Here is a 14,999-nt window from a genome sequence, read left to right as displayed (position 1 = left end):
CAACAGAACGGGAGGGATTAAAAGGGGAGGGGTGGTGTTACTTGTCAGGGAAAATGTCACACTTGTGCTCCATCAGATCAGGCTGGAGAACTCAACTAGTGAGGCTTTATGGGTGGAACGGAAGAATAAGAAAAGTATGGCCACATTAATGGGACTATATTATAGAACACACAACAGTCTGTTATCTTGCAAAGGTGCACTTGGTAAGTAGGAGGCCTTCAAAAGTGAAATTTTGAGACTACAAAGCTTGGATGTGGCTGTCAGAATAAAAGGTAAAGATAACAGGTGTAGGGGACCCTAGTTTTCATGACATATTGAGGCCCTGGTTAAGAAAATAAAGGTGTATAGCAGATGTAGGCAAGAAGGAACAAATGAGGTGCTTATGGAGTATATAAAATATAAGAGAACACTTAAGAAAGAAATCAGGAAGGCTAAAAGAAGGCATGAGGTTGCCCAAGCAAACAATATGAAGGAGAATCCTAAAGGAAGATCTGAATGATAATCCATGTGTGAAGTCAAAAGAAATTGGGGAGATCTTAAATACATTCTTTGCATCTGTATTTACTCAGGAGACAGATACAGAGTCTATAGAAGTGAGGCAAAGCGGCATCAACTTCATGGATCCTTTACAGATTATAGAGGAGGAGGTGTTTGCTGTCCTGAGGCAAATCAGGGTGGATAAATCCCCAGGGCCTGACAAGGTGTTCCCTCGGACCCCGTGGGAAGCTAGTGCAGAAACTGCGGGGGTTCTAACAGATACTTAAATCATCCTTAGCGAAAGGAGAGGTACTGGAGGATAGCCACCATTGTTCTGCTGTTTAAGAAAGACTCTAAAAATAAATCAGAAAATTATAGGTCCATGAGCCTGACGTCAGCAGTGGGAAAGTTATTGTAAGATATTCTAAGAAATCAGAGGCGGGAGAAGAAGATGACGGCGCGACGCAGCTCGCAGCGGCCACTCCGGTGGTGATGTCTGTTTTCTGTCAAGTAGGGTGCCGTGCACAATCCTGATTTGATGGAGACAGACGTGAGAGCACGGAGGAACATTGGGAGAAACTTCTGAAATGTCTGCTTCGCTGCTGCTGTTACTGTGTGGTCTAGAATCTCTGGAGGAGAAGGCCCCGAGTCCTCAGATTTGCTTGTTGCTCAGCGGCCGGGGTGGAGTCGAGCGCTTGGCAGAGGATGGTGCTCGGGAGGCTGTATCGGAGGCTCGAAGTTTTTGAATGGACTCAGAATCAGCTGTGGTCGGGTGCTTCCAATGCATCGGCAAGTTGTCGGCGCTTGAAGGTTCATGGCAGGGGGAGTTCCTCCCTTCTGCTGCCTGCTACCAGGATTATTGGGAGTCGATTGGGACTTTGAGACTTTTTTTTACCGTGCCCATGGTCTGCTCTTTATCAAGTTATGGTTTGCTTTGCACTGTTGTAACTACATGTTATAATTATGTGGTTTTGTTAGATTTACTCTTAGTTTGTCCTTTTTTTGTGATATCATTCTGGAGGAACATTGTATCATTTTTTTAATGCATACATTTCTAAATGACAATAGACAAGGACTGAGTGTCCTCATAATCTAATCTAATCTAAAAAGATATATGTGTATTTGGATAGACAGGGACTGATCAGAGCTAGCCAGCATGGCTTTTTGTGTGGTAGGTCATGTCAAACCAATCTTATGGAGCTTTTTGAGGAATTTACTGGGAAAGTGGATGAAAGCAAGGCAGTGGATGTTGTCTACATGGATTTTAGCAGGGCATTTGACAAGGTCTCACAAGGAGGTTAGTCAGGAAGGTTCAGTTGCTTGGCATTCAAGATAAGGTAGTAGAAGATGGAGGAGGAGAAGATGGCGACGGGACGGCAGCGTGCGCGGCCACCGGTGGTGATTTCTGTTATCTGTCAAGTAGGGGACCGTGTACAGTTCCGATTTGATGGAGACGGACGTGAGAGTACAGAGGAACATCTGGAAAACTTCTGAAATGCCTGCTTCGCTGCTGCTACTGTGTGGTAACTGGAATCTCCGGAGCAGAAGGCCCCGAAATCCTCTTTGCGTGTTTCAGCGGCCAGGGCGATGTCGAAGGCGCTCGGGAGGCTGGTCGGAAGCTCGAAGTTTTCGGACGGATGGACTCAGTGTCGGCTGCTTCCAAGGCATTGGCAAGTTGACGGTGCCTGGAGGTTTATGGCAGGCAGTTTCTCCCTTTTGCCGCCTACTATCGGGGACTCAGGAGTCGATCAACTGGGGGACTTTTGAGACTTTATTTACCGTGCCCATGGTTTGTTCTTCATCAAATTATGGTATTGCTTTGCACTGCTGTGACTATATGTTATAATTATGTAGTTCTGTCAGTGTTAGTCTTTAGTTTGTCCTGTTTTCTATGATATCACTCCGGAGAAACATTGTATCATTTCTTAATGCATGTATGCATTTCTAAATGACAATAAAAGAGGGCTGAGTGTTCTTATAATCTAAATAGAATTAGACATTGGTTTTGTGGGAGAAGCCAGAGAGTGGTAGTAGACGATTGCCTCTCTGACTGGAGGCCTGTGACTAGCAGAGTACCGCAGGGATCGGTGCTGGGTCTGTTGTTTGTCATCTACATCAAGGGTCCGGATGATAATGTTAGCTGGATCAGTAAATTTGTGGATGACACCAAGATTGTAGGTGTAGTAAACAGCAAGGAAGACGATCAGAGGTTGCAGCAGGATCTGGACCAGCTGGAACAATGGGCTGAGAAATGGCAGATGCGGCAGATGCAACTTAATGCAGACAAGTGCGAGGTTTTGCACTTCGGTAGGACCAACCAGGGTAGGTCTAACACAATGAACAGTAGGGCACTGAGAAGTGTGGTGGAACAAAGGGATCTGAGAATACAGGTCCATAATTCATTGAAAGTGGTGTCACAGATAGAATGGGTCATAAAGAGATCTTGATGCACATGGGCTTTCATAAATCGAGGTGCTGAGTACAGGAGATTTGATGTTCTTTTGAAGTTGTAAAAGATGTTGGTGAGACTTAATTTGGAGTGTTGTGTGCAGGTTTGGTTCCCTACCTACAGCAGAAAGGTAAATAAGTTTGAAAGACTACAGCGAAAATTTACAGGGATATTGTTGGGATGGTGGACCTGAGTTATACCTACCACCCCACCAGCCTCTGGGTCCAACATATTATTCTCCATAACTTCCGCCACCTCCAACGGGATCCCACCACTAAGCACATCTTTCCCTCCCCCCCCCCCCTGCATTCCGCAGGTATCGCTCCCTACGCAACTCCCTTGTCCATTCGTCCCCCCCATCCCTCCCCACTGATCTCCCTCCTGGCACTTATCCGTGTAAGCGGAACAAGTGCTACACATGCCCTTACACTTCCTCCCTTACCACCATTCAGGGCCCCAAACAGTCCTTCCAGGTGAGGCAACACTTCACCTGTGAGTCGGCTGGGGTGATATACTGCGTCCGGTGCTCCCGATGTGGCCTTTTATATATTGGCGAGACCTGACACAGACTGGGAGACCGCTTTGCTGAACATCTACGCTCTGTCCGCCAGAGAAAGCAGGATCTTCCAGTGGCCACACATTTTAATTCCACATCCCATTCCCATTCTGACATGTCTATCCACGGCCTCCTCTACTTTAAAGATGAAGCCACACTCAGGTTGGAAGAACAACACCTTATATTCCGTCTGGGTAGCCTCCAACCTGATGGCATGAACATCGACTTCTCTAACTTCCACTAGGCCCCACCTCCCCCTCGTACCCCATCTGTTACTTATTTTATGCACACATTCTTTCTCTCACTCTCCTTTTTCTCCCTCTGTCCCTCTGAATATACCTCTTACCCATCCTCTGGGTCCCCCCCCCCCCTTGTCTTTCTTCCCGGACCTCCTGTCCCATGATCCTCTCGTATCCCCTTTTGCCTATCCCCTGTCCAGCTCTTGGCTCCATCCCTCCCCCTCCTGTCTTCTATCATTCTGGATCTCCCCCTCCCCCTCCAACTTTCAAATCCCTTACTCACTCTTCCTTCAGTTAGTCCTGACGAAGGGTCTCAGCCTGAAACGTCGACTGTACCTCTTCCTACAGATGCTGCCTGGCCTGCTGCGTTCACCAGCAACTTTGATGTGTGTTGCTTAAATAGGTTAGGACTTTATTTCTTGGAACATAAAAGATTGAAGGGAGATTTGATAGAGGTGTACAAAATTATAAGGGATATAGATAGGGTAAATGCAAGTAGGCTTTTTACCACTGAGGTTGGGTGGGACTACAACTAGAGGTCATGAGTTAAGGGTGAAAGGTGAAAAGTTTAAAATGAAAACGAGGGTAAACGTCTTTACTTAAGAGGTCGTGAGGGTGTGGAATGAGCTGCCAGTGTAGGTGGTGCGTGCAAGCTCTATTTCAACATTTAAGAAAAGTTTGGATAGATACCGGAATGGTGGATATGGATGGTTATTATGGTCCAGGTGCAGGTCAATGAGACTAGGCAGTTTAAATGGTTCAGCACAGACTAGATGGGACAAAGGGTCTGTTTCTGTGTTGTACTTTTCTATGACTTATTGCAGGAAAATGGGGTGCACGTGGCAGAGAGACTGGCACAAATTAGGTAGGCCAGAGAGCCTGCCTTTGTGCTATTCAACTCTTTCCCTTCTCTTTTGTCAACAAAGCCAAATATCCTAATTGTTGCTTTAATCCCCCAAGGGGTTTTTTAAATTTTTATTTAGAGAAACAGCATACCAACAGGTCCTTCTGGGCCAACAATCCTACGCTACCCAATTACACCCATGTGACCATTTAACCTACTAACCTGTACATCTTTGCAATGTGGGAGGAGCACCTGGAGGAAACCCATGTAGTCACGGGGAGAACGTACAAACTCCTCACAGACAGACATGGAACTTAAACAACAGGAATTCTGCAGATGCTGGAAATTCAAGCAACACACATCAAAGTTGCTGGTGAACGCAGCAGGCCAAGCAGCATCTGTAGGAAGAGGTGCAGTCGACGTTTCAGGCCAAGACCCTTCGTCAGGACTAACTGAAGGAAGAATGAGTAAGGGATTTGAAAGTTGGAGGGGGAGGGGGAGATCCAAAAAGATAGGAGAAGACAGGAGGGGGAGGGATAGAGCCAAGAGCTGGACAGGTGATAGGCAAAAGGGGATACGAGAGGATCATGGGACAGGAGGTCCGGGAAGAAAGACAGGGGGGGGGGGACCCAGAGGATGGGTAAGAGGTATATTCAGAGGGACAGAGGGAGAAAAAGGAGAGTGAGAGAAAGAATGTGTGTATAAAAATAAGTAACAGATGGGGTACAAGGGGGAGGTGGGGCCTAGTGGAAGTTAGAGAAGTCGATGTTCATGCCATCAGGTTGGAGGCTACCCAGACGGAATATAAGGTGTTGTTCCTCCAACCTGAGTGTGGCTTCATCTTTACAGTAGAGGAGGCCGTGGATAGACATGTCAGAATGGGAATGGGATGTGGAATTAAAATGTGTGGCCACTGGGAGATCCTGCTTTCTCTGGCGGACAGAGCGTAGATGTTCAGCAAAGCGGTCTCCCAGTCTGCGTCGGGTCTCGCCAATATATAAAAGGCCACATGGGGAGCACCGGACGCAGTATATCACCCCAGTCGACTCACAGGTGAAGTGTTGCCTCACCTGGAAGGACTGTTTGGGGCCCTGAATGGTGGTAAGGGAGGAAGTGTAAGGGCATGTGTAGCACTTGTTCCGCTTACACGGATAAGTGCCAGGAGGGAGATCAGTGGGGAGGGATGGGGGGGGACGAATGGACAAGGGAGTTGTGTAGGGAGCGATCCCTGCGGAATGCAGAGAGAGGGGGGGAGGGAAAGATGTGCTTAGTGGTGGGAAAAGATGTGCTTAGTGGTGGGATCCCGTTGGAGGTGGCGGAAGTTACGGAGAATAATATGTTGGACCCGGAGGCTGGTGGGGTGGTAGGTGAGGACCAGGGGAACCCTATTCCTAGTGGGGTGGCGGGAGGATGGAGTGAGAGCAGATGTACGTGAAATGGGGGAGATGCGTTTAAGAGCAGAGTTGATAGTGGAGGAAGGGAAGCCCCTTTCTTTAAAAAAGGAAGACATCTCCCTCGTCCTAGAATGAAAAGCCTCATCCTGAGAGCAGATGCAGCAGAGACGGAGGAATTGCGAGAAGGGGATAGCGTTTTTGCAAGGGACAGGGTGAGAAGAGGAATAGTCCAGATAGCTGAGAGAGTCAGTAGACTTATAGTAGACATCAGTGGATAAGCTGTCTCCAGAGACAGAGACAGAAAGATCTAGAAAGGGGAGGGAGGTGTCGGAAATGGACCAGGTAAACTTGAGGGCAGGGTGAAAGTTGGAGGCAAAGTTAATAAAGTCAACGAGTTCTGCATGCGTGCAGGAAGCAGCGCCAATGCAGTTGTCTATGTAGCGAAGGAAAAGTGGGGGACAGATACCAGAATAGGCACGGAACATAGATTGTTCCACAAAGCCAACAAAAAGGCAGGCATAGCTAGGACCCATACGGGTGCCCATAGCTACACCTTTAGTTTGGAGGAAGTGGGAGGAGCCAAAGGAGAAATTATTAAGAGTAAGGACTAATTCCGCTAGACGGAGCAGAGTGGTGGTAGAAGGGAACTGATTAGGTCTGGAATCCAAAAAGAAGCGTAGAGCTTTGAGACCTTCCTGATGGGGGATGGAAGTATATAAGGACTGGACATCCATGGTGAAAATAAAGCGGTGGGGGCCAGGGAACTTAAAATCATCGAAAAGTTTTCGAAAAGTTAAACCCGCAACTTAAACCCGGGTCACTGGTGCTGTAGTAGCATTACGCTAGACACACACTCCAAGATCCTCCACACTTACCATCTAAGGTTTATTCTTTTTTCTCTTGACAACATTACCACTTTTGGTATCATGTTTGCCTACATTTGCCTGACTTGTTTGTTTTAAACCACAAACACTAAGGAAGCTGATACTGAGCCATTCTCATCCTCCTCCAATCCTCACATCTCCCATCAACCTTTACCACTGCTGTGTCAACTGAACCATTTTTTTAGAAGTCTATTGCCACTTTCCCTTTATCCATTGGGGTTCTACTTCCTTGATCTATTAATCCATGTGCACTTTATCAAGTGCAGTACTTTTACTGACCCTCCTTGGTACATCCTTAAAAAGAGATTCAAGTTAGCCAAGCAATGTTTCTTTGACAGGCCTTTACTGAAGTTACAGTGTATTTAATTGACAGTTTTCCTTCTGATTTTTAGCATCAATGAAGATTGGACTTTATGGTGGAATTATTGGGGGTGCAGTTGTTGCCTTGATTATCCTTGGTATTATTGTTTATTGTTGTTGTTGCCGTTCTGAAGAAAAAATGCCTGAAGATTATGAGATGGAGTAAGTACAACTGAATGCTGACAATATAATATTCTTTATAATAAATGCAATGGAAATTTGAACATCTTCCTGGACAGGCAGATGACACTGTTGTTTATATTCTTCATGCTTAGCGAGTCAGTAGCTTTAAATTCCTTGGCATTATCATATCAGAGGATCTATCCTGGGACCAGGACATTAGTATTATCACAAATAAGGCAGTACAGCACCTCTACTTTGTTAGTGGTTTGCCTAGATTTAGCATGTCACCAAAAACTTTGACAACTGCTATAGATCCAGTGGAGAGTTTATTCACTGGCTGCATTATGACCTGGTATGGAAACACCAATGCCCAAGAATGGAAAAAAGCTACAGAATGTAGACATAGCCCAGTGCATCATAGACAAAGCTCACCAGTGAGTACATTTACATGGAGCACTGCTGCAAGACAGGAGCATCCATCATCAAAGCCCCATCACGCAGGCCATGATCTCTTCCTGCTAACATCATCTGGCAGAACGTACAGAAGACTTGGGTCCTACACCACTGGCTTATGGAACAGTTATTACCCTACAACCATCAGGCTCCTGGCCTGGTGCGGATAACTTCATTTATCTCTTCTCTGAACTGATCCTGCAACTTACAGACTCACTTTCAAGGGCTCTTTACAGCTTATGTTTTCAGTATCATTTCAGTATATAGTTTTTCATAAAATTCTATTGTATTTTTTTCTGCAAATGCCTCCAAGAAGATTTACCTCAAGGTAGTATACTTTGACAATACTTTGACAATACAATAAATTTACTTTGAAATTTTCAAACTTTATTTGAATGGCAGAACTAGGATGACTTTGTATTGCAAATCTTGCATAAATTACTGAATGGCTGGATAGATTTGGAGAGCCTGTAGCAAGTCCTGTTTCTAGGTAGTGATGTGTGTTCAAATTACACCCAGAGCCCCTACAATGTGGACCCTGTTAAGTTTTAGCAGGAATCCTGTTGTTGGTATTGCTGTGGTCCTCAGCTATATACATCCCTTGATCATAAACAAAATATCATGGTACAGCAAATCAGAAAGGAAAGGTCACTGGCCCACTAAGTTACCTGTTTCTCCCTCTTTGGCTGCTGTTTTACACACTGAATGATACAGCATCTTTTGGTTTTATCCTGACTTAAATGTTGTTCACAGCTTCAGGACCTCTCTCCTTTACCTTCCAGATCTCACCAACTTTCAATGAAAGGAGCCAGAGGAACAAAGTTAGTGAATAGATCATTTCTTTTTCATTTGTGTAAAAAGGAGAGTATGAGCATGGTTTCTTTCAGATTGGCCAAAAGCTCCAGGTTTTGTCTTGTATTCTCTAGAAATTAATTTCAGTGTATTGCAACAAGCAATTTGTACAAAAAAGTCTATGGCCTGTGGAAGGTGCAGTTAGTTTCTCTGCTTTCTTTGGCTTTGTTAGGACACAACAGAAAGTCAATGTGCTAAACATGTTTTCACCATCCCGTCTGCCTGTGACAGTGCTTTCAATGAACTATACAACTTGCATTCTTTGGTCCTGGTTTGACTCCTGGGGTCAAATAGCTGAAATTCCCTCCAGAAGGATTCAGCTAACGGTGGTACAACATTGATTTTCACTTGGATTTTTTGTCATGCATTATCAGTTGTGTGCCAAACAGTGCATTTAACATGTTTAGTAGACAAAATACATTTTTATTGTATCAGGATTTTCCTGCAGAAGATAAGACATGCTCACACCTACAGAACAGAACAAATAGCATACTGCTACATAAATAGGAGCAGAACTTGGCCATTTGACCCTTCAAACTACTCCATCTTTCACTGAGATCTTAACTGATCCAACTCAGCATCATTAGAGAGACTGACAGAGATCACAACTTGAAATATATTGCCCATTGTTTTGAATGAAATTGCAAAGGTTCACTTACAAACAAGCTATTTTCCTTATCTTTGTCCTAAGTAGCATACCCCTAACGCTGAAACTGTGACCCCGTCCTAGACTTTAAATCAGGAAACATCTACTCTGTCCAGCCCTTAAGGAAAGAAATTGAAAGGATACATAATACTCTAAGTGCAGTCTCAGCAAAGATCTATACCATTGCAGTAAGATTTCAATATTCCTGTATTCAAATAGTATTAAGTTGGTCTTTATTACATCTCCCCTTTCAATTACTTGCTGCATCTGTTCATTGGCAGCTTGTGTACAAACACACCAAGGTCTGTTTGAATATCAACGTTACTTAGTCTTCATCACCATTTAACAAAAACTCCACCTTTCTGTTATATGCACAATAACTTCCTTTGAAGTTTCTTTACAACTTTCTCCATAACTCATAATTCCACCCAATTTACAATACTGTCAGCAAATTTAGAAATACCACATTTGGTCCTGTAAACTAGTAGCTGAACCCCCAATACCCATTCCACAAGCCCTAGTGCTCTAACCTGGTTAGACAAATTCCTGACGAAGGTTCTTGGCCCGAAACATCAACTATTTATTTTCCTCCATAGATGCTGCCTGACCTGCTGAGTTTGTTCAACATTTTGCATGTATTACTTTAGATTTCCAGCAGCCGCAGAATGTTTTGTGTCTCTAAACAAGTTCCTGTGTGTATCAAAGGCCCTCTAGAAATCCATATATACCATATCAGAAACCTGGATGAACTAGAAGACCTACAATCTGCTGAGGGCCAGATCAGAGGCATTTAAACACAAAATAATCTGCAGATGCTGTGATCAAAGCAACACTTTCAGTACACTGGATGAACTCAGCAGGTCGGGCAGCATCAGTTAGAAACGATGAGTCGACGTTTTGGGCTGGAACCCTTCATCAGGACTGAAGAATGAAAGATGGGGAAGGATTTGAAGAATGCTTGTAGCTTCAGTTGAAAGACCAGTAATTTGAAAGACAAAGGGGTGGGGCAGGGGAAGCATTGATGTCATAGCCCTTGAAAACAATGGGTAGTAGAAGAAGGAGGCGGAACCATGAGGGAGCTGGGGGAGAGGGTAGAGTGAAATAGGGATAGAGGAAGGGAGGGGGAGGGGGAAGGAACTACCGGAAGTTGGAGAATTCTATGTTCATACCAAGGGGCTGGAGACTACCTAGACGGAATATGAGGTGTTGCACCTCCAACCTGAGTTTAGCCTCATCATGGCAGTAGAGGAGGCCATGTATGGACATATCTGAATGGGAATGGGAAGTAGAGTTGAAGTGGGTGGCTACCGGGAGATCCTGTCTGTGTGGCGGACAGAATGGAGGTGCTCGACGAAGCGGTCCCCCAATCTGTGTCGGGTTTCACCGGTGTAGAGGAGGCTGCACCAGGAGCACCGGATGCAATAGATGACCCCAACAAACTCACAAGTGTTGCCTCACCTGGAAGGACTGTTTGGGGCCCTGAATGGTTGCAAGAGATGAGATGTAGGGACAGGTGTAGCACTTACGCTTACAGGGATAAGGGCCAGGTGGGAGATCAGTGGGGATGGAGATCAGGACCCCACCACTAAGCACATCTTTCCCTCTCCACTTTCTGCAGGGATCGGTCCCTCCGCGACTCCCTTATCTGCACGTCCATCCCCACTGGTCTCCCACCCGGCACTTAACCCTGTAAGCGTAAGTGCTACACCTGCCCCTACACCTCATCTCTTGCAACCATTCGGGGCCCCAAACAGTCCTTCCAGGTGAGACAACACTTCACTTGCGAGTCTGTTGGGGTCATCTATTGCATCCGATGCTCCTGGTGTGGCCTCCTCTACATCGGTGAAACCCGATGCAGGTTGGGGGACCGCTTCGTCGAGCACCTCCACTCCATCCGCCACAATAGACAGGATCTCCCGGTAGCCACCCACTTCAACTCTGCTTCCCATTCCCATTCAGATATGTCCATACATGGCCTCCTCTACTGCCATGATGAGGATACCTCTTAAACATCAGGCTCCTGAACCAGAGGGTATAACTTCAAAATGACCCATTATTGAACTGTTCCCTCAACCCAAGACTTACTTTCAAGGACTCTTCATCTCATGTTCTCAATATTTAATGCTTGTTTGTTTGCTTATTCTTTAATTTTTTTCTCCTTTTTGGATTTGCAGTTTGTTGTCTTTTTTACACTGAATGTCCACCCTGTCTTTCATTGATTTCGTTATGATTATTGGATTTATTGCCTGGAAGAAAATTAATCTCAGGGTTGTATATGGTGATTATTGTCCCACAGATGTTGGTGAACAAAATCCTGCTCGGTCTAAATACATCACTGTGAAACTCTGTGTTGGACTTCTAACAAATAGACCTCATAGTCAAGATGCACAACAACTCCTCCCTCCCCATCATCCACAACACAAGTGTCATTCCCCCTCCCCCCCACCCTGATTGTGTGCTGAGTTTTCACTGCTGTACACTTAGCTCACACATGACTGCATGGCAAAACACCCAGCAATCACATCGCCAAGTTTGCTGATGACATGACAGTGGTGGAGCTCATCACCAACAATGATGAGATGGCCTAAAGCGAAGAGGTGAAAGAGCTCGAGGCCTGGTGCAAAGCAAATAACCTCTTGTTCAATGTCAACAAGGCTAAGGAGATGGTCGACGACTTCAGGAGAACTTGCAATGCTCACACCCACCCTTTACATTGGTGACACAGCAGTGGAAACTGCCAGCATTTTCAAACTTATGGGAGAGCACATAGTGACAGAAGATACACCTTTCAAGAAAGCTTACCAAAGCCTCTATTTTCTGAGAAGGTTGAAGAGAGCTAAACTTTGCATGTCATGCTCAGGTCTTTCGACATAGAGTGAAGGTAGTAGAAAAAAGCACTACTATCATTGGGCAGGAGGTACAGGAGCCTTCAGTCCCACACCACCAGGTTCGGGAAGTTATTACCGTACAACTATCAGGCTCCTGAGCCAGCATGGAAATCTTCATTCACCTCAACTTTGAACTGATTCCATAACCTACAGACTCAGTTTCAAGGACTCTACAACTCATGTTCTTAGTATTATTTATTTTCTAATTTGCACATTGGTTATTTGTCAGTTTATGTAGCTTTCATAAATTCTATTGTATTTTATTTTCATGTAAATGCATGCAAGAAAATGAACCTCAAGGTAGTATAGAGTGACATATGTATTTTAATAATAAATTTATTTTGACTTTGCTCTCATTTACATTCTTTATGCATGGGTCAGTGATGTGGGTGGTTTGATGACAGCTTTTCTCATTTTACCCTATACTTTAAGAAAAACAAATCAGCTTTGGTTTTGCATAGTTTCATTCTTTTATTTTGCTGTAGCTTTCTCATCTGCACCAGTTTAGGTTGAATTAGTTAATTGTTTTGCTTCTAGCAGGAGCTCACAGCAGTCAATTGGAAAGACAAGCTTCAGAATTTCAAGTTACTGAAAGGCTTTTAATATTCTTCTCGAGCCCTTTACTGGTTCATTGTTGCAGGGGAGACCAACTCATTCAGTCTTTAAACTGACCTATAATTTACCAAGATGGGAAGTGGTAGATTCATTAGCAAAAAAGGGGAACATACTTTGAATCCAAATATTGATGCTATCACCTGAAAAAAAGACCTTTCCCCTCTAGATGTGAAGCTTGCCAATATAAATAACTCAGTGAACAAGCTTTTCACATTCTGCACATTTCTTACTGTGACTTAAAGGTTAATTTTCTGTTTTTATAGCGATCCACAGCACGAGGAAAAGGAGCTATCAGAGCGAGATTCCAGAAAAAATGATTACCGAGGAGCCTACCATGATGATGACCTGAGTGAGCATGAGGGCAGGAGTTCTCCACATTCTTCTACAAGAGCTCCATTGGCACCTCCCAACAAACCGAGATATAGCCCAGAAAATTACGAAGTGTAGATACAGAGGCTATTCTTCAGTTATCTTTAGTTCAATGGGTGAAATTATAGGGGCTTGAAATTACAAATTGAGTTATGAGATTGTATTATTTTAATAATAAGTGTATTACATTTAGACGAAAATAATTTTTTTAAGTGCCTTTTGTACAGGGTTTTCTGTCAGCTTCTAAGTATTGCTTCAGAATTTGATATGTTCTTGAACATGCTGGCTCCAAATTCCATTTTTATTATGACAAATATAACAGTATATCTTGGCATTTCATTTAAAATTAAGTACTTTCCTTTTTAAGAATTACACAGATGTGACCTGATGAATATTTTTACCCATTATGTAAAAATAATATGCAACAGGAAAAACTATCAAAGACATGTTGCCTTTCAAGTTTCATTGTAATAGAAATTGTTTCTCTGTATAAGAGTTTGTAAAACACAGCAAAGAAATGCTTTAACAGTTTAGTTAAATAAAAGTAGAGCAGCAAATGTGCTCAATAAATGTAGAGAGAACCTTATCACATGGGTGAAAAATCTCAAGTCACAAATTCAAATTAATCAAAGAACTCAAGGCTAGCATGAAGGTAAAGGACTTTCAAGCAGACCCAAAAATATTAAGAAACAGATTCTACAATTACGTCAAAAGAGGTCTCGATAAATGCTTGAATGAAAAAAAATATATGAAGGGAAATATGGAAGAGCTGGGGTAAAGGCTAAAGGAATCATTCTGAAACTGCTGATGAATATTCTCCCTGCAGTACTAACAAAGTAAATGTCAAGATAAAATGTATGTTAATTTGTTCTCTTAACTAGTGGTATTATTGATTTGGATTATTCCTTCATTAAAATAATCCTTTTAATTACCAGACAAACTGTAATGGTCACATTATACAGATAATTATAAATGCCAATTTAGTTATAGCCTAGGTAATTGCCAATTACTTTTAATAAATTTTAGCACGGCAGAGGAAAGTAGCACAAAACCTTAGGGAGTTTTAAGTTTTGGAGCTGTACTGTTCAAATGGCTTGACTATGCTCAAAGTATTACATTTCATGAATGCAACTGTAATTTCGTTAGAATGACTAGGTTAGACTTCAGTCATAAGGTTATAAGGAGTGTTGTATGAAGTTGAAAAGAAAGGTTATCTCAACTATGAGAAAAATTTAGGATGTATTTTGACTGAGGCACTATTTCTATTACTGTCTGTGCTGTCTACATTAGTGCTTTCTAAAAAAAATTAAAATTAGTTTGACTTGCTTACCAGCACTGAAATATTGATTTGATATTCTGTAACAGTAAGCAAGAATGAAACTTTTATATTGACAATATAATGTAATTTTTAAATGGTTTTTCTATCATGTATTAAAAAGATTGTGGGTGAAATATCTTTGCATTGTGTGTACTGCTTTTACAAGTCAACTGTGACTGTAATATCAGTGGCAATGTTCCAAATGCCATTAATTACTGTTGAATTTTGAACTTTTGTACACATTTTGTGTTTATGCCAAACACAGAAGATTTCAGATACCGGAAATCTTGTGCAACATACACAAAGTACAGGACGGATGAAGGATCTGGACCCACATCAAGTTTATTCCCCTGTATAGATGCTGCCTCACTTGCTGAGTTCCTCCAGCACTGTGTGTAATCGCGCTGTCCAGATGCAGCTAACTTAATTATTGAGAAAACAGTTAAAGCAATTTGAAAGCATCTTATACAAAGCAGGGAAAGCTAAACAGGGAAAACTGAGAATTGATGATGTATGCAGCAATATTTGATAG

At 43.2% G+C, this 14,999-nt stretch overlaps 1 protein-coding gene across 1 annotated transcript in view; it reads left to right on the top strand.

Moving 5' to 3' along the window:
• The window catches only part of LOC140199759 (cell surface A33 antigen-like), a 37,590-nt gene extending 22,996 nt beyond the window's left edge, over positions 1-14,594 (top strand). Inside the window, exons 6-7 of the mRNA XM_072262240.1 lie at positions 7,236-7,365; positions 13,044-14,594. Coding sequence (XP_072118341.1) covers positions 7,236-7,365; positions 13,044-13,227 — 314 coding nt within the window. The 3' untranslated portion in view covers positions 13,228-14,594. The remainder of the gene's footprint in view (positions 1-7,235; positions 7,366-13,043) is intronic.
• Positions 14,595-14,999: the final 405 nt, after the last annotated feature.

The sequence above is a fragment of the Mobula birostris genome, chromosome 6 (genome assembly GCF_030028105.1).
Source record: "Mobula birostris isolate sMobBir1 chromosome 6, sMobBir1.hap1, whole genome shotgun sequence".
NCBI lineage: Eukaryota > Metazoa > Chordata > Chondrichthyes > Myliobatiformes > Myliobatidae > Mobula > Mobula birostris.
The sequence above is the reverse complement of the archived record's forward strand: the minus strand, read 5'-3'. Positions and strand labels throughout refer to the sequence as shown.